Source organism: Alligator mississippiensis, chromosome 8 (assembly GCF_030867095.1).
Source record: "Alligator mississippiensis isolate rAllMis1 chromosome 8, rAllMis1, whole genome shotgun sequence".
Lineage (NCBI taxonomy): Eukaryota > Metazoa > Chordata > Crocodylia > Alligatoridae > Alligator > Alligator mississippiensis.
Genome location: NC_081831.1, coordinates 5,783,556 through 5,809,198, shown reverse-complemented (window position 1 = coordinate 5,809,198; position 25,643 = coordinate 5,783,556). Strand labels below are relative to the sequence as shown.

The following is a 25,643-nucleotide window of genomic DNA, read 5'->3' as shown; positions in this document are numbered from 1 at the left end:
GTGAAGCAAGAAACACAAGTGATGTTATCAGATACTTACTGTTTAAACAACAGAGGAGTTTAATAAGAAAAAAAATACTGATTTTCATACTTAGACTCTGAATCACAAATGATCAAAATAGATTTATGCTAGCATGATGCTATCTTTTGATTTTGAAAGGTGCAGTATTTCAAATTGTAGTTTTTTCCCATAAGAACATCTGATGATTCTTTTGTGCTCATAGAATCTGAGATAAACTGCTGGTAAGGTTTTTTTTTAATTCAGTGGTACTATTTTATCTGTGAAGACTTTCTGTTTTGCCTTTGCTTCCTTTTACTCTATTTCTTTATCTTGGATAGAATAAAGGATTAAAAGAAAAGAGTGCAGTGGACAAATGAAAAGTGTTTAAGGAAAAAAATGTAATGTGTCAGAGGGTACTGTGTGCCTTCTAAAAATGTATTTTCAAAAGCTAAAAAGGACCAGTGTGAATACACCAAGAATGGCTGTAAAGAAAATGAAAGAAAAAGACACATGAAAATGTTTCGTAAAATAGGTAGAAAGAAAGAATCTAAAGACTTCAGAAAGCTTCTCTATGCACATGCAAAAGTGGAGCGTAAAGGAGGATCGTTGCTAAAAGAAGGAGAAGCTTAGGTCCATGTTAGCAGAGAGTGAAATGCTGTAGGGCTAGCAGGTAGAATTTATTGATTACAGGAAAAGTGTCAGCATAAAAAAAATCTGTGCGGAGGTGTTTACAAAGCAAGGGGCCAAAAGCATAATTAAACTTTATAGTCTTGATCTCCCAGGAAAGGGTTAGCATATTCTGGAGGAGTCAAGTTCAATTTATAAATGAAAAGGCAGAAAGTCTCCAGGGTTTTATATGCTCCAAGGCCAGCAGTGAGTAAATAAATAGGCAAAATAAATGTCTTCCCTCCAAGCTGCCCCAATCACCCGCACTGTGCCCATCCACCCTGAGCACAGCACACAATACCTGCATCTGCTCTGCCGACTGAGTGGTGGTGCGGAGTACTTTCACATCCCCATTATCACTGAAGTTAAGGATTCACACATTACAGCAGGATAATTAAGGCCAGGATCCTGCAAAGACTTATGCACATCAGAAATACCATTGAAATCACGGGGCTTCTCATTAAACGCTTGTGTGTGTCTTTGTTGGATCAGTGTGAGTTTTGTCACTGATGCAGTTGCAAGAAAGAGTAATATATGGGACACAATTCCTAAATAAAAGAAATGACAGCCAGCCTCATTAGGCTTTCTGGCTTCCTCACCTAGTGCTCCCTGAATTCCTGTGCTATTGAAGTGAGTGAGAATGTGAAGTAGAGTGCGCTTAAATATAATGAAAATGAGTGTTCCCGGTGCTACCATCTGTATTGGGAACATCTTTGTAATGTGGGATGGGGGGTTGCCACCATTCAGATTTTGCTCATATTTTTGCTGTTAAGGCTAGGTGTCCTCTACTCCCGTTGAATTCAGTGGAGCTGGGATGTGTTTGGTTCTGGACCAATAGGTTCTGTCTAGACTAAGCTTCTTGTTCTTGCTTTTAATAGAGAGAGCCAACATGCAGGGCTTCCAGTTTTACAGAGTTTTTTTTCTTTTTTCTCCCTTTTTATTTCTTTTTTTTTTAAGCATCTCATACCAAAACCTGCTGTTGCTTAGTGGAACCGATATTCTTTTCAGTCTGATTCCTTCTATCCTTGTACACTGTCCCAGAGCCATTGAAACTGGGAGTCTGTCTGAAGACATTCAGCAAGTTAGTCCTGGCTCTGTAACAGGGATCTAAGAAGCTATCAGGATCCTGGCAGTAGTGGGTGCCCACTGGGATTGTAGGCAAGGATCCTTGAAACCCTGCCTTGGGTTTGGCAAAAGTTGATGTAACCCAAGATTTTTCTAACAAAATACTTGGGGCTCAACACACCAACATTTTCTGAAAAAACAAAGTTTTGCTGGAAACTTTCCATCTGATTCTGGTTTCTAATTCAAGTTGATTGATAGCTCATGGACTTGATTTTTGCAAACACGTGTTAGTCTAGGCACTGCACATAAACCCTTGAATTTTAGGGCTTTGTACAGATATGGAGAAGAATCACTGCAACAGTTAGGTTCATACCTAAACCAGAACCAGGGTACATAGTCCTTGCTGTCTGGAGTTGTGGAGGATACTAGGTTCATTTGATCTGAACAAATATGGATGTGCAGCTTCTCTGCCAGTCAACTTTGGAGTGGCTTTCTTCTGCCTGAGCATCACCACTGTGAAAACTCTTCTGAATTGTGGCGATGGGAGCAGAGCTCATGCCATATTCTTTGGGCAGATGGTTGAATTTCACCCACAAAGAGTTGATGTTGACATGAAGCATCTTGGGAAGGATTCTGCTCTGTTTTACTTGATGTTATTTATTATCAAGTGCTTTTTGCCAGGAACTTTGTTTTATATTTTATAATCTAAATGTCACCACGTGTATGACATATTCTCTCTCTCTCTTTTAGGCAGAATGTTGTAGAGTTTATTGTATACAACTAAGTACAGGATCATGATGTAGGAGGAATCATAAATTAGTTCGTATGTTTTAAGAATAATAACATATGCCGGGACACAATGAGAATTTACAGTTTGTTTAAAAGTTTCATGGTGCATTACTTCCATGGAACAGGTATTGTTGGAGGCATGTAATTGCTTTCCAGTTATTAGAGTTATCCCAGAACTTTACAGGTAGGGAAAGAGTATTTGTAACCTGCTTGTACATCTGTTGCATCTGAGTTTCTAGAGTTAAGAACCTGAGAGATGCACTGTTCTTTTCCCCTCCATTAAATGGCTACGGTGTCCACTTCAGGAGCTGAGTGCCATACACACATTGAGCACAAGTTCTTCTTAAATTGCTTGGTACGATACTCTGATAAAGAGAATATGAGTTAAACCTTATTCAACGTTGAAGGATAGGAATAAGGCACTGACCCTGTGGAGAACGTTTGGGAGACGAGTAGTCATATCAGCATCGGTACTAACACTAGCATTGACCAATAAGGCTTTTCCAGAATCGGGATATTCATTTATTTTTCACCCTAGCACTAGAACAGGCCTCAGTTGTTCCAGTATGATACCCTTCCCAAGCAGCAGTGCTATTTCTGCAGATGTACTTCTCTAAACCTTCATTCCTTTGCCTTTAAGTAGGGAACTTTCTCCTATAGTAGGAACGTGGGGGAGATCCAGAAGAACAAGTGACAGTGGAAAGGCCAGCAGCTCTAACGCAGTTTAACGCAGTGGCTGTACTGGTTTTATTGGGACCCACCTTCCTCCAGGTGTAGTAGTGGGACGCCATCAGGTATGTCAGGAAAGGAAGGAGATCATGATCACTTTCAGCACCAATAGCTAGGCCCAACTCAAATCCCTTCTTGAACCAAAGAACTTAGTGGGAGTACCAGTGGGTTGGGAAATGCTCCGGTTGTCCTCTTCGCCTTGTCTGGACAGGACTTTCTCAGCAACTGCACTGGCTGTCAGTGATTTTAACACTTTCTAAACCTGCTCATCATCACAGTCCCTGCTAGCTGTGGCAGTTTGATCTCACAGATCTGTTACATGACCCAAAGTCACTGCATGGGATGACCTGACTGGCCCGTTGAATATGCTGGTGGTTGGTTAAACCCAGCCCTTCATAAGTTCCTGGCATAAAGCAGAAGGCCCTCCACAAGAAAGGTTTGCTTCTTCAGGGAAGTAAGTTCTCAATTTGGGCAGCCCAGCATTCATTGCCTTGGCCTAGTGCAGGCCCTGCTGTAATGGTTTCTGTCTACAACAGCTCAAACCATAAACCAGTGCTTTTCATCTTTTTTTCATTTGTGGTCTCCTAAAAAAATTTAAATGGAGGTGCAGACTCCTTTGAATTGTAAGTGTGGGTATTCACGTACTTTTGATTGATCGTAGTCATCTTTTGCGGACCTCCAGGGGTACGTGGACCACAGGTTGAAAGCCATTGCTCTGAACTTTCATTATGTTCAGTCACTTGCACCACACTCGTCGTTGCCTTTTTCAGGTAGATTAGTGTCCTGTCGTTGCCTTTACCACCAGACACAAGCTTTCTTTATTGATAAATCTGAAATGCGTTCCTCGGTGGTATAATTTTATAAGCTGGACAAAGGCAAGAAAATGTTGACTTCCACGCAGCTGTTCGGCCACTTGTTGCTATGTTTACCTGTTTCTAAGTTTACTGAGTGGCAACAAAATATGACTCGAGGGGAAACTGGATATTAGTAGTCCTGCCAGCTGTATTTTAACTTATTCAGCAATAACAATGAATTCTGAGAGAGAGATTGTTAAGCCCTGTGAAACCACTTTTTTTTTTAATTATCTTTTCACTAAAAATATGCGTGCTGGAAGATCTGCATCTAATTGTATATTGGGCTTATGGAGATTCACCCTGAATATTGAAAAGAATGAAATTGGTAAAGCCAGTTCCACATTTAATGATTTAACTGAAGTTCCCACTAATGATGAACTAATTCCATTACAAACATAAAGCTGGTCTTCATATTTTCTGCAACAGAAATATGAAAAGTAAGATTAATTTTAATTGTGTATATTTAAAATATGAGCTTAATGAGATTGAATACCCACTGTAGTTAATGGTAAATGATGTGTATTCCTTTTTCAAAGCCCCGAAGAGGATTGGCCATTATATACTAATCACGTTTCCAATTAGGGCTAAAACTGTTCATTAGCCTCTTACTTTATTGTTGGTGTCCTAAACCCTTCGGTTAGAGAATATGTTCTGAGAGTGATGAGAGATTTCTGAGTCTGAATTCTCCTTGAATATGCATGGTGGTTGTATAACTAAAATGAGACTCTTCGGGGTTTGGGCAGCCAGAGTTTCAGCCCTCATTTCTAAATGTTGGTAAGTGCTATAGGCCTATGACTACTACTAATATTAATGGGAATTTTGCCTGGAAAATACAAGGACTAGATCCTATTTATAATGTTTCTTTTTGCTATACTTTTCTCTGAGAGTGTTTCTGGAGTTTAGACAGCCCCTTATAGTCTTATCCAGTTTGCATGCACCCATTTCCCCAAACTTTGGCGTTCAGGTCTTTGGGACAGGAGAGCATACATAAAACTTTTAAACTTGTAATTTGTATGGGAGAGAACAGTCTGAAGTGGGTTTCTGGGAGTCTAAATGACCTGCGCTTTTGCTTATAGCGGTGTCCCTGTTAAGAGCTGGTGGTTCCCTTTGGGTTGTTTTTAAAAAACTAGCAGAAATCCTTAGGACAGAAGCAAAAAGATGAGATTAGAGATGGGGGAATATCACAGCTGTATTGCTCCACCTTGGATTAGCAGAACAGGAAAGCTACCATGGAGCTGAGGATGGCAACCCAGGTAAAAGACAACAAGAACTTGTTTTTTAGATATATTGGGAGTAAAAGGAAGGCCCAGAGAGGAATAGGACCCCTGCTAAATGGGCAGAAACAATTGGTGACAGATAGGGGGGACAAGGCTGAACTCCTCAATGAGTTCTTTGCCTCAGTGTTCCTAAGCGAGGGGCACGACAAGTCTCTCACTGGGGTTGTAGAGAGGCAGCAGCAAGGCGCCAGATTTCCATGTGTAGATCCTGAGGTGGTGCAGAGTCATTTGGAAGAATTGAATGCCTTTAAATCGGCAGGCACGGATGGGCTCCATGCGAGGGTGCTGAAGGCACTGGCCGACATCATTGCAGAGCCACTGGCGGGAATATTTGAACGCTCGTGGCGCACAGGCCAAGTCCCAGAGGACTGGAAAAGGGCTAACGTGGTCCCCATTTTCAAGAAGGGGAGGAAGGAGGACCCGGGCAACTATAGGCTGGTCAGTCTCACCTCCATCCTTGGTAAAGTATTTGAAAAAATTATCAAGGCTCACATTTGTGAGAGCCCGGCAGGGCAAATTATGCTGAGGGGAAACCAGCATGGGTTTGTGGCGGCCAGATCGTGCCTGACCAACCTAGTCTCTTTCTATGACCAGGTTACGAAACGCCTGGACACAGGAGGGGTGGATGTCGTATACTTAGACTTCAGGAAGGCCTTCGATACGGTATCCCACCCCATACTGGTGAACAAGTTAAGAGGCTGTGATGTGGATGACTGCACAGTCCGGTGGGTGGCGAATTGGCTAGAGGGTCGCACCCAAAGAGTCGTGGTAGATGGGTCGGTCTCGACCTGGAAGGGTGTGGGCAGTGGGGTCCCGCGGGGCTCGGTCCTTGGACCGATACTCTTTAATGTCTTCATCAGCGACTTGGACGAGGGAGTGAAATGTACTCTGTCCAAGTTTGCAGATGACACAAAGCTATGGGGAGAAGTGGACATGCTGGGGGGCAGGGAACAGCTGCAAGCAGACCTGGATAGGTTGGACAAGTGGGCAGAAAACAACAGGATGCAGTTCAACAAGGAGAAATGCAAAGTGCTGCACCTAGGGAGGAAAAATGTCCAGCACACCTACAGCCTAGGGAATGACCCGCTGGGTGGCACAGAGGTGGAAAGGGATCTTGGAGTCCTAGTGGACTCCAAGATGAACATGAGCCGGCAGTGTGACGAAGCCATCAGAAAAGCCAATGGCACTTCATCGTGCATCAGCAGATGCATGACGAATAGGTCCAGGGAGGTGATACTTCCCCTCTATCGGGTGCTGGTCAGACCGCAGTTGGAGTACTGTGTGCAATTCTGGGCGCCACACTTCAAGAAGGATGCGGATAACCTGGAGAGGGTACAGCGAAGGGCAACTCGTATAGTCAAGGGCCTGCAGACCAAGCCCTACGAGGAGAGACTAGAGAAACTGGACCTTTTCAGCCTCCGCAAGAGAAGGTTGAGAGGCGACCTTGTGGCTGCCTATAAGTTCATCATGGGGGCACAGAAGGGAATTGGTGAGTATTTATTCACCAAGGCGCCCCCGGGGGTTACAAGAAACAATGACCACAAGCTAGCAGAGAGCAGATTTAGACTGGACATTAGGAAGAACTTCTTCACAGTTCGAGTGGCCAAGGTCTGGAACGGGCTCCCAAGGGAGGTGGTGCTCTCCCCTACCCTGGGGGTCTTCAAGAGGAGGTTGGATGAGTATCTAGCTGGGGTCATCTAGACCCAGCACTCTTTCCTGCTTATGCAGAGGGTCGGACTCGATCTATTGAGGTCCCTTCCGACCCTAACATCTATGAATCTATGAATCTATGAAGGAAGTGGGTATGGAAAAGAAGGGTTCAAGCTAATGGCAGGTGCAAATGGAGCAAATGACTTGGAGATGAAAGCTTAAAACCACCAGATTTTGGAGAAACAGAAGAATTTTGATTATTTTGCACTCGAAAGCTGCAAGGAACATTTTATGATCAAGGGGGATGTAAAAGCTGAGACTGTTTACCTTAAAACCCTCTGCTCTTTGGGGGAAGTATTGGTGTTTCTAGGAAAAGTTTTAAATGGGTCCTGCTGACTCAGAGGGGGAAGTGGCTCCGCTCAGGAACAAGGGGCTAGGAGTGGCTGTCTTGTAAAAGAGCAGTCCTGAAATAGGACTCCAAGAATAGTCAAGCTGATACTATCGTTTTTTCAGTAAAGATAAATCGCAAGTGGGAGGCCAATTTTGGCTTTACACTATATGTGGACTCTGTTTTTCAGGCCACTGTTCCTGAATGGGGTCATAAATGCAATGAATTCTAAGTTTATATACTTGATACTGAGTTTGATGTGAAATGCTGTATGTTAATCTACAGTGCTATCTCCTAATAATGTGTTGAGTAACACACCACACTGCCCTGATTCCGCTGTGGTTGATCGCTTCCCGGAAATCTCCGCATCGGGTGATAACGCAGAGGGGCATTTGATACTTTTGGGAGCCATCACCTACCCTTGTGCAGATACAGTGTCACGGCTACCATTCAGGCCTGCCTTGGATATAACCAAAAAGAGCTTCAAAAAGCAAAGCCAGATTCTCAGCTGCTGAAAATTGGTGTTGTTCTGTAAAGGGGCCTGGTCTGTTTATCCTAAATAAAGATCTCTCCCTGAATGTTTGTAGAAACACAGATATCTAATTTTTGATCAGTGGGGCTACTTGCATGAGAGTTGTAGGATCCAGGCTCTTGGGAAGGTTTTTAGCTGCCTGCATTAATCGTTGATTTAAGATAGACATCTAGAGCTCTTGAATATGCTACTGTGGCAGCATATTAACGACATTACATATCACAGGTGCCTTGTCAACGGTATCCTAAAACAAATTTGTCAAAAGAAGCGTTCATGTTGGGAAAATTCAAGTTATATCACACTCAGACTCTAATGACATGGTTAGGGAATAAAGGAAAACAATTATTTAGCTATTTCTATCTATCCAAAATGGCATTTTCCCTTTTTTCTAAAGGCACTTTTTTGAGATGGCTTATAATTGGAAACTTAAGTGCCCTGTGTTGAGAAGGAAAATGCTAGAACAAATATATTCACAATAGCTCAAAATGTCACAGCTCAGTGTCTGACATTTTTCCCTTGGATATAATACGCGCCTTGAACTCTGGAGCGTTAACGGAAATCCTTCATACTCTGACACAGGTTCTCATGCTTTAGTTTGTGACAAACAGCATTTTTAAGTTCACCGTTATTTACGGTGAATGCCACAAAGAAACAGTCGAGTCCCACGAGGTGCTAAGCATTTGTGACTCCCAGTGCTTTGTGGGCTCCTGCTGATTGCACGACACCCGTGCAGATCTGTGCGGGACCGCAGCCTGTTTTCATGCCCATTTACTTGCAGAACCAGAACTGGCCTTAAGAATTGTTTCTATATATTCAGTTATCTCGGACTTCCATCGTTTTTTCCATTGTTTTCTTTTTCCAAACCCACTTCAAATAAATTCCTTACCCCTAAGACTTCATGCAGTATTTGTTAAGCTACAAGGCAGACTGGGTAAATAAAAAAAGACATTGATTTTGCATAGTTTCCTGCGTACCACTCCTTCAGTATTGCTTCAGTTTACATTTTTAGTTTACCATTTTACCATTTACCATGTTTCCCACCTATTAGTGTGATTGATGTACAATACTAACACAGAATTGTACACTGGGATAGAAATTCATGCTCCAGCCATTTTGATTTGAAAGGATTTTCTTTGAAAGTCAGTGGGAGTTAGGCACCTTGCCTGCTTGGTTGGGTGCCTGTCTGCATTTTTGGTAAACGCCTCTCTAGATTCCCCTGGTTTAAAACACCAAAAAAACTGGAGTGGAGGGGAGGGGGCGGCTTTGGCTTGTTCTAGGTCATCATCTTCTGATTGAAATTATACCCTGGAAATATCTATGGGCTCGGTCTATCTGACCCTGAAATCAGACCTCCCAGTGACTTGAGTAGTAGCAAGAATCTACAAATATATTTGGCATTTTTGCTAGAGTTTTATTCTTTGGTCAGTCTTATTGTGTCTAAAAACAAAGAGAAATATTGCAGTAATGCATTTCCCTTTGGCGCACTGCAGTGCAACACTTTTTGGAATAAAAGTATGAACATGAGGAAAAATCTGAGAAGTCAGTCTAATTTTATGGGTCTTTGTTGTTTTAAACAAAACAATCAGCGAGGATCCTTTCTCTTGGAAGTCGAAGCTGTAGCAGCAGGAGGTTGTGTTAGGAAACTTTCCTTCGGTACCACCTTATTCTTTTTAACAATCAAATAATTTTGCAAAACTCATCTTTACTTATACATCCCCCCCAATTATCTTCTTCAGGTTATCGACTTCCCATTTATAAAAAGCTTCTAAGAACTATTTTTTTCAAACACATTTCAGGCATAGAGCTTGAATTTTAAAACACAGCCACTCTTTCCAGCAAATCACATTCAGTAGCTACATTGAAATGACCTCCATAATGCCTACAAAATTGCAAACACACTTATGCTATATAAAGGGAGGTCTGCTAAAATCAATCTTAAAGTGTATATCCCTATTCACCATCACTGATTCCTAGATGTATCATCTTTCCCCTTTCCAGAACAACCTCCTTAATTGTTTTTATTTTATCTTTATTTGACATTTATGTTGTGGTAGAGCCTGGAGGCTGATCAGTTGTTCTCCACTGGCGTAGGCACTGTACAGACATATAGGAAATGATGTCCCTGTCCTAAATTGCTTGCAGCCTGTTATTTTTATATTATTTTAGCCTTATACATAAAATTATTAGCATTTTCATGCCTTTCTATTCTAATCATGATGTTATTGTTTTAGTGAGCAACATTTTTTCTCATGGGTCTCACTGGTTCTCTAGTATTGATCATTACATGTAAAATGGAGTCATAGGAGTCTGTTTCCTATCCACGTGCTGCATTCCCACTCCAGTTCTCGCTTGCTTGCTCTCTCTCCCAGCCCTGCTACCCTCTCCCCACCAAAGAAGATAGGGTTTCTTTATACTAAACATTAATATCAGAAATGAAAGATTACAGTATGTTTACTCCCCTGTAGAAATTCCAGATTCATTTTGTAAAACCTCTTTCTGCTTGGCCCTTAATTAGCGATAGCTTTATCTCTGCCTTATTAGATAAGTTCACGCCAGCAGAAGAGGAATGAAACAAATGTGGGGACTGCTTTCTTCCCCCAGCTGGTTATTAGAAGCCACCATTAAAGCAAAATAAAGTGCCCCCTCGTCTTTTCACCCGGTTGGGAGCATCATTTTTTTTGTTGCTCCATTTTTAATTCTATCTTAACAAAGGGAGTTTACCCTTAATTGCCAAAATATTTAGAGCTTTCCTTAAATCTTAGCTGCAAGTGCTGAGGGGTTAAGGCAACTCTTGCTTTTTTCATCTACGCTGTCTGCACGATTAAAGGAAGCAAGTCATTTCCAGGGTTTCAGATAAGATTCTTTGCATTATTCCTCAGGAAAAGACAGTGCTCCAAAGCATTTGCTCTGTGTGTGCATATCCGCGTGCAAAGGCCACTATACAAATGTGACCTCACGCTTGCCCAAATCCTGGTATGGGAGTCATTTGTGTGTTAGAGTCCTTTGGAAATCAGAAGTCAGACATACCAATTATTTTCACTTCATTGCAATTGTACATTTTCACCTGTTCTTGTGTGTTCCCTTCTTCTGTGCCTTAATCTTTATACCCCTTATTTAATGTTATGGAAACAACATTTCTCTGTGATCAGTGTCTCTCATGCATTACGTTTGAGATCCCTACCTTTAGAAATTACAAAATCTCACCTGTGATTCTGCTGTCTTTGTCCCTGCTTCAAACACTTTTTCTTTTTCTATCAAAAAAGCAGTATATAACATACAAGCTGTAACTTTATAACATTTGTGGTATTAAAGGCATTTCAGTAAGGGTGCTTATAAGGCAGTGGTTTTATAAGAAAGAGTTAAAGGGGGGGAAATGCCACCCAAATATGCAAGTAAATGAAAGGACTCTCTCTTTTTTCCACCCCCTCCCCCCAACACACAGTATGAACCCAGAGGACCAGGCAGGCCGTTGTACCAAAGAAGAATTTCCTCTAGTTCAGTCCAGGCTTGTTCTGAAGATTTAAACACTCCTCAAGACAGTCTTGGTCAGTGTAAAGAGCTTCAGGACCATAGTAACCAATCTTCTTTCAACTATTCATCACCTGAGTTGTGGGTAAACTCCACCTCATCTACCCCCTATCAGAACATTCCATGCAACGGAGCCACCAGAGCAGTACCGCCCCGAGAGTTATTAGGTAAGTCACGGGGATTTCCCCTTTTCAATCTCTCTGCTTGCTTTACTGGAGTGAACAGTTCGGGCTGAAGCGACCACGTGCAAGCAAAGCTTAGGTGGTCCTGACAAAGTATGTCTGTTGTCTGCAAAGGTTTGAAGCCAACTTAGGCAAAATATTTCTAAAGCATTTGTTGTTTTCATATATTACTCGCAGGGGACCTATTTCCACCTACTCTCCTTGCAGCAGGCTGGTCCTAAAAAAGTGAACGCTGCGGAGCAGCCCCTCCAGAACTCATCTGTTTCCTCCAGAAATCACATTAAGTTCAGACGTTGTTTCAGAGGTTTCCAGTTCCAGTGATTATGCTTAGCAGGACTTGGTAAAAATGATTTGTTATAAGATGTGTCGTTTCACCTCAGTGATTGATTCTTATTACTTTTGCCATCTTCAGCGTTGATGGTTGCCTATACAGCTTGCATTTGGGATCTCCGTGTGTTCCCTGCTAAACTCAGGTGCTCAAGCATCCCAGGGGTAAGGTCCAAGACAGACGTGCATATATCAGAAATGAATCACATTTGAAACTGTCTTCCTTGTTGGCTGTCTGAATGGAGACCGACTCAGCCTGGAAATAAAGCTGGCTTTTCACTGGAAGAGGTAGTTGCTCCAGAGTTGTGACAGTGCAGGAATCCGACTGCCAGAATGGCATTTTCTCTCCCCTGATGGCCTGTAAAAACAAACCAATGATATCGGTTCGAAAACATTTTAATTCATTATTTCTAATATGTAAATTGCCCTTTTATTAATGAATGGTCCAAAACCTATTAATAACCTGGATTTGGTTACCTTATAACACTTGCTTGTGTTTGAGCAACCTTTTGAAAATAAACACGATCATGTAGTTTCTACTTTGGGTTTCATACTATACTGTTCAGTAGGATATGTGCTAAGGACAAGGCAGTAAAGGCTAGATGAAAAAAGCCTTATCCTTATTAACTGCACAGCTTCAAAATTACTTTCTTCTTATGCATATTACATTTGCAGAATGTTAGCATTTTGCAGTTCCTAAACAGTATTTACTGGAACATCATTACAATCTTGGTTATAGTACTCTGCATGCAATTCAAGACTTCAAATTAGGGTGCAACCTTTAAAATATTTATATTCCTTTTCCATGGGAGAAAGAGGCCCCTGTTTCATAATATTATCTCTTATCAAGAGTGGCATCCAGTTCTGATGTTGCTGGAGGCTCTTTGGTTAGTTTATGCGAGGGAAAATCAAAAGCTCCTGCTAGATAATGTTAGGATCAATCTGTACCACGTTTCATTGCTTTAGTGTAAGTGTTGAAAGTAAGGCTCTAAATAAAATACTTTGAGGAAATAATGTGTGTGTGTGTGTGTGTGCGCACATGCGTACACACACACACATCTATAAATACAACATTTTGTCATGTTTCTGGCATCTAGTGCCAAGAAACGCCCTCCACTTCTACAGCTAATGTTTATAGATGGAGCATCAGCAACTTTAGTGTTAGCGCTTATTATTGATTTTATGAGGCTATGGCCTGTGCGGCTTTGACTTGCTGCCTGGGAGTAAGCAGCTGTTGACAGTAGAGGGTGTAGTGGCACTTAGGAACCTGAGTGTAGTGGCACTTAGGAACCTGAGTGTAGTGTAGAGGGCTCACGTTTCCAGGATATTGGAAATGGCAGCAGCAAGTGTATTCAGTCATGCAGACTTTGAATTTATGGAGAGTAAGAGAGCTGCCACAAAATGGTTTTGGGTTATTAGATGCTCACAGAGGCTCCTCTTAAACTGCTGTTTGAGAGCCTTGACATACATTCTGCTCTGTCGTCTTTTATTTATAGACTGAGCATGGGTTAAGTTGGTATCAGTGGCATTTATGTCATATTTTCTTTCTACTCTGGACACATCCATCAGTATTCCTTCTCCTCCCTGGCACTGATGGAGGTTGTCTGGCTTCTCTTGATTCTTACGTTGCTGTCTGTGTGCAAGCTTCCTAATCCTGTGTCGTCTTACAACTTTATTTCTTTCCATATTAATTCTTCCAGTGATTTATTGTAGACTTTTCTGATAAAAATATCCTTAAGTGTCTCCTCTTCTGTGTGATGCTGGTTTGGATACTCTTGGTACTTCCACAATCTTCCTATACAACTGTTGATGGGCAAAACAAACATTGTACATTTTAAGGATAGCTGTATGTCCAACACCTGAACTACTTTAGATTTAGGTTTTTAACTATGCTCCCAGAATAGAAGAGTGAATTTTCTTAGCTATTTAAGACAGCAGAATTCCCCAGCTAAAAGTAAGGTACTTCATTAGGATTCAGAAAAATTCACTTGAAAGCAGTTTCATACTCATGGCTTAAAGCACAGTTACAGGAGTTATTAAATATGGAATAAGAACATATCAATTAGCAAGAGTGTATTCAGAATAAAACATCAATAATTAGTTGGCTTGCATTCAGAAGTCCAAATTTCGTTTTGTGAATGTGTTATGTATGGTGCTGTCAGTTTTAATTTTTAGCCTATTAAGCAATAAAACAAGGAGAGTGGAACACACCTGGAATCTCAGTTTATGAAAAGTGTTTGATTTAGCACATCCCGTTCTGAAGAATCATACCTTTGATATGTCCTCAAGCCCATCCTGTGCACCGTGGCAGGATCAGTGTTACAAACTCTATAGCTGCGTACACAAGGAAAAGATGGTTGGCAGCCTGAGGTATTTCAACCTGTTGACAAAGGCATTCATGGTCCCATAGTTGGAATCTGAAATTAGAGATACTGGCCTGCAAATGAACATGCAGTCTCCTAACGAGGGGAGGTAGACCCACCATTGCATGAATTTTTGTAAGTAAGATTAATGTTTTTTTTATAATCACTAGTACAGAGGTCAGTGAATAGTGGCACATGCATTATAGTACAACACCCCCTGGAAGTGAGAAACACCTTCAGAGTAATTTGGGTAAAAAGATCCTTCACTTGTCAAAATTAGGTGAGGTATAAAAATAAGTTTAAAAATTACAGGAGGTCAAAAACAAGGTCATGGTAGTGTTGTACAGTAGGTCAAATCAGATGTGCCAGGTCACTAGTATCTACCTTGATGGGTATTTTAATAGAAGTTGTTGTTATGGATATATTTATTTGCTAGCATGTGTCCAAGCCATAAGATCCCAAACCATTTTATAAATCTACAGAGGAAGTGTTTCCTTCATCAGTGAAGCACAACCATCCCTGGGTGACAGGCACTCACTCCTTATACATGGCCACTGATTTTAGGGGAGAAAAATTAGGAATGTAATTGCAAACCACCCCTCTCCACAAAACCTGCTTGATCCTTTGGAAGAGGTAGGATTTTTTTTTAAATGCCAGAATATGTAAAATAGTACTGAGCCCTTCATCCTGTCATTTTTCAGTCTGATATCAAGGTAGCTTATAGTATGTAAATATATAAGGGTCTATGGGATATAAGAGGCTGTTGTCAAAAACTGTAAAGATTAATGGTAGAATACAGTTGGTTTTTTTACTGAAATTGACTCTTATTAAATCATTCTGGCCTTAACCTCTTTATATAAGTGGGGCAGCCTTCAGTACTTTCTTTCCTTTTTGCCTTGTTCCAATAACATGTTTTTGCTTCTGGTTCTCACTTTTAGCAGTGTTTTAAGTGCTGTACTCTGTGCCTCAGTCTGATAGCTATTTAGGTGAGTGTTTCTGAAACTGTGATACTGGCATCATTGGAGAGTCAACAAAAAACCCTGTGAAATATTCCTTTCCTGCTTTCTTTTTTGCCAGGTGGTTTTTCATTCAGGACTTGACAAAGGCAGACCTATCTGCTTAAGAGTGAACATGAATATGTCGTCCTGAACATGTGTTTTCATGGATACTCAGCCCCCTCTTGTAGAGATGTTTCTGCCAGGGAGGCACCACATTTCTCTGTTCCTCGGGGAATGAATGTTTTGATGGAATATGAAGGACCCTGCTTTGGTTTAACAAATATTTAATTCTAGTTAATACATGAGTACTGCAAACCCATTAACTCCTTTGAAAAAAAACCCTGTTATTTATATTAGTTCATAGTCTGAATGTTCAAAGCAATTATTTTATCTCAGTTATAACAAAATACTATGGTTTGGTGAAATATTCCTGGCTCTACAAAATGCATCTAAGTTACTATGCTAAAACTATCACCTCCCCATTTTTACTAACTCAGTATTCAGTATAAGACTGTGATGTCTCATAAACTGTCTGAGATGGATAATTTTGCAATGTGGGAGGAAAACAAGATCTGTATTTCCTTGGACCTTCCCCATTAAATTAAAGGGCTAGGCCATGAACTTGCAAAATACTTACACGTGTTAAATTTAAGCCGGTGAGTAATCCCAATAAACCTCAGTGGGATTACTCACATGCTCATGTATTTGTAGGAATATTTGTAGGACTCCAGGACTTAGGTCATCTGGTAACACTCTTAGTTTCTTTTTTCATTTTTTATTTATATTTACTTTTTTGTCTTAAAATGTTCTTTAAGAAAAATATCGAATCTCCTCACCTGAGATCTCAATGCCTGTAGTGTAACTACAGCAGAATTTGACCCCAGGTTTTATGTTCTTATACAGAGGGAATGCCGGGATACGACTGGAACATCAGTGTAATCAGTCCTGGCACATGTTCATTTAATGGCACACAGGGATGGTACACGTGCATGGCAGGAAGCACAATTTTGGGATCAGGTATCAGATCCCAGTCACACCATTACTACTAGTCCTTGTAATCCCAGGCTTCCCCTGCACTGGCAAGTTGAAGTGGGGCCGAAAATCAGCTGATTGCTGTCTCCAGTGTGTTGGGGCCAGTTCAAGTCTCCAGTGCAGTCCCAGGCCAGAGCCAGCAGTTTTTGTACCCAGCCTGGAGAGCCATAGGTCTCAAACCAGACTGCGGGCTGTCTAGGTGGAGGTCAGCAATCGGCTGATTGTCAAAACTCAGCACCTGGCAGTTTTAGGCACAGCGGATCAGAGGCTCCTGGGTGAGGGAAGCCGAGGAGCTTTCCCTGCCGGGGACTTGAACCTCTCTGGGAGCCTCTGATCCTCACAGTGGGGCAGACTGTCCAGAGCTGCCAGGCACAGGGTTTAAAGTCGCCAGCAGAGGAATCCCCTCAGCTCCCTCCCCCACCACAGCCTCCAGTGCCAACAATCACCTGGGACTGGAACCATTGAGAAGCCAGTTCTAGACCCTGGCACGGCTTCAGCTCCTGGACCAACAGGCAGCTGATTGCCAGCCCTGGCCCCATGTTAAGTGTATGCCACCCTACAAATAGCCTTCATTTTTATGGTTAATTTGCCATTTTATGGTGCCTTAAATCTGGTGCATATGTAGCACCCTGGCCATTTATGCTACGGTTAATGTGTTACTTGTGGCATAAATGTATTGTATGGGTAGGGGGCTTAGACATTTCTAAACATTAAGAAACTTTAAAAATGGGTTTAGTCTCTGGTACAATATGGATATGAAAGAAAAAGTTAGCTTCTGGCACAATATGGATATGAACTAGGCACAGAAACTGTGAAATTGGCACAACACTGAAAAAATATTGCCTGCAGCAATTAATAGAGGTCTCTTGAATTCATTGGATGCTTATGGGAAACCATTGAAGCAGTGTTCTTTCGGTGCTCAGTCCTGAATACTGAGCACTGGGAGCTTGATCTAGTCAATCATTTATGTTCAGATTTTTAAAGGTACTTGGGTGTTGCTCTACTCAGCATGGCAAAAAAAATCCTATTTCCAAAAGTGGCACTTAGGAACCTGAGTTTTGTTGAAAGTCAGTAGGGCATAAGTCTCTCTTGCAAATGGGACATGGCCATCCTTTCCAGCCCTAAAGTTTTGTAAATCTGAATCACTTAAGCCTCGCAACACTTGAGAGGAGAAATGCCTAAATGCATTTAAAAACATGAGCCTTATGCATGTGCAGGGATAGAAGCACGCAGATAGGCCTACTGGCTGCTGTTAAAGTTAGACTACGCTGAAACTGGGTTGGAGACGGGACACACAGTGCTTTGCAATTTGTGCTGCAGTCATTTGTGGGCAGTTCTGATACATAATCACCTGGGCCTGAAACTTGCAGTCCCTAATGATGGGAGTTTTGTTTGACCTCAGGATTAGTCCTTTGGTTTGTTTCCTACAGATGAGGGTGTAGTGACTCTCACAAGGGGTTAGTTGCCTTTCCAAAAGACAGGACAAAGGAAGAAAAAAACCCAAAGCTCATAGAGTCATTTTAAAAGAGGTTCTGGAGAAAACTAGTATTAATCTCAAGCTTCCTGTTGCTTTAACCTAATACCGAGGTTCTGCCGGGTCTAGATACCAGTCACTCTTTGCATCTGAGGTTATCATCTAAAAGCTCTCATTTGTGGCGGCCATTCAGTTAAACTCGCTTTATTTGTTCTTTTTCTAGCTCCACCGAAGACGGTCAAACCTCCCGAGGATCCCCTGAAAGCCGAAAACATACAGCTGTCCAATTCCTTCAACTACAACGTGCTGCAGCATCTTGGCCAGTTCCCACCCCTCATGCCCAACAAGCAGATCGTTGAATCAAACAGCAACAGCCAGCAGAATGCTGGTGGGAACAAGCCTGCCATGTCCTACGCAAGTGCTCTGCGGGCTCCGCCAAAGCCCAAACCCCCTCCTGAGCAGGCAAAAAAGAATAGCGACCCTTTGTCTTTGTTTCAGGAACTTAGCCTAGGTAGTTCATCAGGTAGCAATGGCTTTTACTCCTATTTTAAATAATCAGATTATTTTTTTTAGAGAGAATTTAATTTTTATTTGTGTCAGTAGATATCAGATAGTTGGGGCTTCACCTGTAGTTGCAACTATTCCCTTTGTTTATATTAGTAAATATATCCTCACTTAATTGCTTTGCTGCTAGACTTGCAACTAATTTTTTAATTATATTCCATTATCTTGCTTTTTTTTTTTTGATGTGTGACAGAATTTTGAGAGCTTTTATGTAGAACACCACACACACATTGTTTTTTAATTTGTGTAATGTTATCTATGTGTTGCATTAAGCTAGCAGCTGAGAGGTTAACTGTGCAACTTCAAAAAAAAAACAAAAAAACAAAAAAAAGTTTGTCTAAATTGTATTTAAAATTGTAAGTAGCATTTACATTTATTCAATAACATTAGCAAACTATGCTGGGTTTCTGTACCAGAAATGGCCAGTTAATGTAAAAATGTATGTTATTTCTGCTTAAATTCATTTAATTTTTTTTAATAAAGGTGCAGCATCTTCTAAATACTTTCAGTTTTATCAGCTTTTTTGTGAAAGGATGCTGCATTCTCAGACTTTTCTAGTTTTAGATTCTGTATGATGTGGTATTGTATTCTCCATCCACTGTAGGGTAAAGTCAAGGCAGACACATATGCCATTGTTTGGAAACATTCAGATAAAAAAACATTGGTATACTTAAAAAGTACTCTACATTTTATTTTTTGGACAAGCTAGTAATTTAAGCTTGTTTGAAAGGTTAATTTGATAGGTTTTTTAAATGAATCATGAAGCTGAAAATAAATTTTTAGGTATGTTGGTGCTTAGTAGATTTAATAACTATTTTAAAAAAAATGTGTGAATTTAGTAAAATACTTTTTTTTGTTTTGTTTTGTTCTGTTTTTCCCACTATGCATGTGTAAATGTTTGTAATCTGGCTTTTTTCCCCTTCTTCAGTGGTATAAAGAACAGTGCCGCTTTAAGGTTTTTTTTTGTTTTTTTTTCCAGTAAAATTTTTGGTACATTATTTGATGTTTACATTAAAATATGACATTATACAAGGAAAATCAAATATTTTGCTAACTGTTTTGTTTGAGGAACATCATTAAAGAAGAGGTTTAATATTTGTCACAGCTGTATCCAAATTAATCCATTTAAATCTTCACTGGGGCAAAAACGACTTCCAGGTTTTTTATCTATGTGAGTTTTGCTAAAGTTCTCCACAAACCTGGTCCTTCAGGACTCCATATTGAAAGAGAACTCTACTACACATGTTAAGAGAAAACTTGAGATGAAAACTTGAAAGATAACCTTTATCTTTAAAAAATGTTGGTCTTGCACACTGTTCATACTTTTCAAATTAAGGAGTGTGTGTATGTATAGCTTCTCCAGGGGTTATAGTCCTCCTTTATAGTTTAAGAGATCTCTTTAAATCTGGGTCATAATTGCTTTTTACCAAGACCGGGCTGGGTTTGTATACAGTATCCCGCCTCCCCCACATTTACTAGATGTAAGAATTAAAATGTCAGAGTTTTGTGTGAATCTGTCAATGAGAGACCTTACTAATGAGCAGTGCCTCCTGCTGTATTCAATCAAAGTTTTGCTCTGGTTACAATCAATTTGTTTGCATTAGACTTCATGTTGTAAGGTAAGGGTCTTTATATAAGGCTAATTTAAATTCAATACACTGCAGAGATTTGAATGGTTGCTATCAATCTTTTCTGGGTTCATGGTTCAAAAACTTAGCAGAAAACTACCTTTTCTTTGTGTAAATTGAAACATGCATAACTGGTTAATTTATTTCTTAGTGTATAAAATGAAACAAAAGCTGTTGGGGAGGGGAAAGCCCCTGCCAAATACTGCTTAGCACTTCAATACATGGCACAGATCAGGAGGATCTAAAATGAGCTGGGGCCAGATTCTGCAACCCTTCATCTAGCAAAACTCCCATTGACTTCAGTTGGTGTGCTTTTGCTACTTTGAGGACTGCAGAAATAGGTCTGTGAAAATTCAATTAACAGGGGCCAGAGCCTCAGGTGGTTACAAATCAGCTGACATCCATTAATTTCAGTAGAGCTATGCCAGTTCACACCAACTGAGTATCTGGCCAAAGCGGTCTAGGAGAAAAATCTGTGTGTCTGAATGTTATAGTCTATGAATTTTGCTCAGTGACGTGCAAGTCTATGGCAAAAGGTCAGCTAGGGTTCAAATGCACTTCACTTCACCAGGTTGGCATTGTAATTTCAGGGGTTTCAAAATCACTCGTTTATATGGAGCAGTCTTTTTATTCTGTTCACCATATTTGAATATTAAAATAATAAACATCACTTGTTAATTTACTGCTATCTGTGAATTAGTTAAGGTGGAGATGCTCGCCTCTCCCCCCATTTTTATTATAACTGTCTTACACTGGCATTGTAGCTCTGGTAGCATGTCATGGATGAGGTGGCATTTGCATACTCAACTTACGCTTTCAGTTACTTATAACTTTCTTTATAAAAAATATTTTTTGTACTTTTTGGCTAAAGTGTTTCATGGTTGCTCTTATCCCAAGAGAGAGATCTTCTGGTAAATATAATATAAAAACTGATTTTATTATTTAGGAGAACTGTGTTGTTCCCTCTTAAGATACATTTAAAGTGTTTTCTTGCAAAACAGTTTTGTTTCGCAGTGCCACTTTTGGCATGTACATAGTCCTGAGTTGATAACATTTAGTTTTAATCTCACTTTCTTCAAATCTGTTGGAGTTGCAGTTACTTGAAAATAGTGTATTGAGGTCAGCAGCTTTGAAGAACAGGAAAAGTTAAACATTTTCATGAAAGTGATTATTTTTTACCAAGATTTCAAATTCTTTTTTTGGAATTTCTAAATTCAGAAAATTTCCACAAAGTCTGAATGTGCCCAGTCTGTGCCCTGTTTTGAGCATCAGAAAGCTGAGGGATGCCGGTATTTGATTATAAAAGCTCTGTTTTGGGGCCTAGTCATACACTTCTGGAAGTCGAATGAAGTCTCTCCATTGGCTCCAGTGGGTAGTGGTCCATAGCTGCTTATGTGGGGCAATTACAATAATTGTGCAAATCTTAATTCTGGAAAATAAGCCCAGGTCCTCAGCTTGTGTGTACTGTCTTCTCTCAGTTGAAGTCAGTGGAGGTTTGACAACTTAGGCCTGCTGAAGATCTGGCTCCTTGACTCTTCACTGCAGCTTAGATATCAAACTCAACATAGCAGTTATGACTAAAGCTTGTGCTCTTTCTTAGGAGAAATCCCACTGAGGGCCTTGGCTATTTTCACTAAATAAGGATCACAGGATCTGGATTTTTAATTAAGAAAATCTATATTTAATATCTTGGAAAAGTTCTGGTTTTGGCTTCTTTTAATTCATTCCTTTTCATGGAAAATATGATAGTCTTACGGGAATTTGTCTTTGCTACAATAAGAGCTAGTTGCACAGCGTAGAATTGAGAGAGGTTTGCAATACATTATTGGAACTCCAAGGTAAATCACTTAATTTCTGATTTTCTGTTTAAAAGACACAGCTGCTGCCTTTAAAAAGACATTGTTTAACAATGTGATTGGTAGAGTTGTCTTCTGAGTTTTAAAGATTAATTTCACAGGGAGTTATGAGTATTTAATCATGGTCTTAGTGGGTCAGAAAAAAGAAACACAGTGAGAGATCCTGTTCACTTAACATGTGAGGCTAGAAATAACTTGAAGACAGGATAGTTCCTTGAATCAGTTTGGTTTTGATGTTACAGTACTTTAACGCACAGCCTGTGGTACATTTCAATAAGGTACTGGATAATGGGTATGCTTGTCCTGATTTCTCCTGCGTTAGTCACAACCTGCTCTGTGCAGATGCCCCCCATTTAAATTCTGTTTGCTTGCTAACCAATTCCAGCAAACAATTGCCTTCCCATCTCTTTCACCTGATTCAGCCCTAACTGCTGAAACCGTCAGTCGGCTTTTCCAGTTCCCCACAAACTCTTGCTGTGGATTAGACCTTTGAACTAGGATCCCATTTCATTAGTGGATTCCTCCCCATGACCATATGGGTCCCCTAGCTGCCAATCCCCCTTCTCATTGGTCAGGAGGCAAAGACTTCTAAATGCTTTGCTATTGGATTTTGGCAGTAGCCCCACATCCAGCATTATATCTCTTTTCAAGGTACTGAATTAATCATTCACCAAATCAGACTTGATCCTGCTTGGGGATGAGGGGGGATGAGCCGTGACAAGTGATTAACTGGTCTCTCAGAGTGCTGTAGTTCAACATCCAATCTTCCTATCATTGGTGGAGCAGCACAGACCTGGCAGGTACCCATTTTTGTAGCTCATCTATCTGCCTTTCAGTTATAAAGGCACAGCGAATCTTTGGAGTGTTCACAGGCCTATATGTTGGCTTATCCATGATTTTGATGGGGTGCCACAGTAGCAGTAGAAAGTGGTCCCTAAGTGAGTGACTACTATGAACTTCCTCACCACACTGTGGATGAAGGATCAGAAATGTTGCATCAGGCACAACCGGTGTCTACCCTCAGTGCACCCTCCCTGCCTGCCATTTGTTTCCAGCACCTCATCTGAGGTGTAGGTAGGTGCCTGTAGTCTAAGCTGAGCCTGATGTGCTTTTCTACCACTCGCTGCGATCCTGTCCCTCTGCACTTCTGAGATTCTGCCACCTTATAACAGAACGGTCTCAAGCAGGTCCATATGGATGTCTTACACTAAAAATAGCTGGGGGAAAACGTCAAAAGTCAGTAGTGCTTTCGGGTGTCCTGCTTTGCCAGTGCTCAAGACCCTGACCAGAAAGGAGGCCTGCTTTTCAAAGGATGGGTGCTCAGCACTTTCTCAAAACAAGGCCTCTTAAAGGGTCACAAGTTGGGCATTCAGTAGTCACTATTGAAAAGTTACGTTAATAAGTACATTGAATTCCCCCATTCTGGCCTTTTGAAGAGTTTTCATTCCTCCTCCAGCATATTTCTTTTTTTTTTCATAGTTTCTCCCAAGTGGAAGGAAGACCGTGCCAGTCTCATTTGAATTTAACTTTTGAACTCAGGAGGATTGAGTCAGCCGTGTGTACAACCCTGCTTCAAACAAATGCAGCTGTCATAGAGTTCAGGACAGGACCGTATAATTGAGACAGGTGCTGAATGTTCATAGAGTTAGCCAGCATTCACGTCGCCCACCCATTTGTGTGATGTGGTGTCACTGTGCCAGGCAGTTCAGGAAGAGAAACCAAACTAAGTTTTATTTTCCATTCTATCAGTGCTTTCAGTTTCGTCCTGTGTTTGTAGACTGGATGCAAACTTGCAAAGTTTGAGAGGGAGTATTTCTTTCAACCTTGCAGTCTCACACCCTGGCCAGATGCAATGTCAACACATCACAGGTGCACACTATTGGAGCAGGTGAAAATGTGCTTATAAAGGTGTGATGATGGTTCAGAACTTGTAATATATTCATTACAACTTGCATCTGTACATCTGTTACATGGTGAGGAATTATTTTGTTTAGTACTGTACCACTCTAATTAAGCAGTACATGTATTTATCCACCTTATGGTTTACAGTCAGGGCCATGTCTGGATTCATTGGAGACTCAAATTGATGAAGTGATTAGAAAAGCTCCTAGAAATAAGACCATGAAAACAGCAGGATAGTAAAAGTATGTATCATAGTAACTGATGAACACGGTAGACAATAGATGAGCCCAATCTAACTGACATTCATGTTTAGGAAAAGAAAGTTTTTTATTGCTTATTGAAATGAATATTAATTTTACCATGTGTCTTTGTGTTGTTAGCTTTTGGTACCAGCCTCTGCCTTCCACATTGGGCACATGACAGGTGTACTAAATGATCCACGAGTATTTCGGTCCAGGCCTATGTAGGTAGGTTGAGTATTTTGATACCTCCCTCCCACTATCTCTAATGAGTTTAGGGGAAGATTTTGAAATGCACGTGAGGGATTCAGGAGCACAAGTCTCACTGAAAGTCAGTGAAGTGCTGTTGAAAATTCCCATTAATCTATAACCTCTACACCAAGACGATGATCGTTCCAGTCTCAAAGCCAGCACAGAACCATAGGATCATCCTTTCAGAGATGGCAGGTAGAGAAATAAATCTGCTTGGAAATACTAAGCCAAAGGTTTCAGACAGTTTTGCCTCCTTTGTGTATCCCTTTTACTGCAGTCGGTACATAATAAGAATAACATTCACCCTTCTGTACCTATGAGATCTGTTTTAAGCAGGAGGTAAGCGCTCCAGCATGGTTTAGACTAGGATAGCAAGGTTTCTTTGTGTTCTTAATACCGGGGGCAGAAGTTAACTCTGTGCAAAGAGCCAGCATAAGGTATCATTTGAAGACTTAGATGGGACTTAGGTCCTGATTTTCTACACCAGTGGTAGATTTAGCATTGACTACAATGAGCGTAGGATGAAGTCCTTAGCACGCAGACCCTATACTACCACTCTGTCCCAGGACCTGACTAACATATATGTTCATAAGTGAGGGAAACAGTCAATCTCTAACCCCAAGTGAACGTATAAAACTCTAAAATAGCTTATCCCCTCTTGTTAAGAGACAACATAAATGCAAGAGTTTTCTCAGTGAAAAAACAGTGTTCCTAGGTTTTCAGTGAGACAGATTTATGCATTATTTAGAAAAAAATAGCATATGAATTAATAACAGGTTCTTTCAACAATTAGTGGCAGCCCCCTAAGAAGTTCAGAAAGACTGTCAAGCACCAAGAATGATTTACATCTTTAAAAATTCAAATTACTCTTGGCATCTACCAGTAACCATGACAAAGCTAATCCATAAGGTGCTTTTTTCAGATTGATTTATCTCAGCCACTCTGTGATTCCTTGTAAAATGCTTTGAGGATTGGGGTCTACAGTATCTATCTAGACGTGTAATAACTGTCTTGGTGCATTCTCTTTATTTTTAAAGATTAATGGTAACACAAAATGTATTTTACTGCTACATTTAAAATGTATTTATAATAAAAATGCCTTTTAATAAATAATGTTGAAATTTGCCAATGGATTATGTTTACGGTATATACCACCACTTCTTCATAGACATTTCTGAATCGTTTCACACAATTGCAGAAAAAAATGATGATTTCATTTGAATCCTGATGGCACCAATTCTGAAGAGGAAGGCTTTGTTTTGTATGCAGCTACTGCAGGGGCTGGTATTAGAGAGAAGGTAACTTTATTTTTGAACAGCGAGCCAGCACGTCAGCTGATTGGAACTGG

The 25,643-nt window shown here is 40.6% G+C and overlaps 1 protein-coding gene across 2 annotated transcripts in view; it reads left to right on the top strand.

The window, feature by feature from the left end:
* HELZ (helicase with zinc finger) overlaps positions 1-25,420 on the top strand; it is a 166,017-nt gene extending 140,597 nt beyond the window's left edge. For both annotated transcript variants that reach the window (XM_019494326.2, XM_019494325.2), the window contains exons 30-31: positions 11,393-11,645; positions 18,078-25,420. In XM_019494326.2, coding sequence (XP_019349871.1) covers positions 11,393-11,645; positions 18,078-18,409 — 585 coding nt within the window. In that variant the 3' untranslated portion in view covers positions 18,410-25,420. The remainder of the gene's footprint in view (positions 1-11,392; positions 11,646-18,077) is intronic.
* The last annotated feature ends 223 nt before the right edge of the window (positions 25,421-25,643 follow it).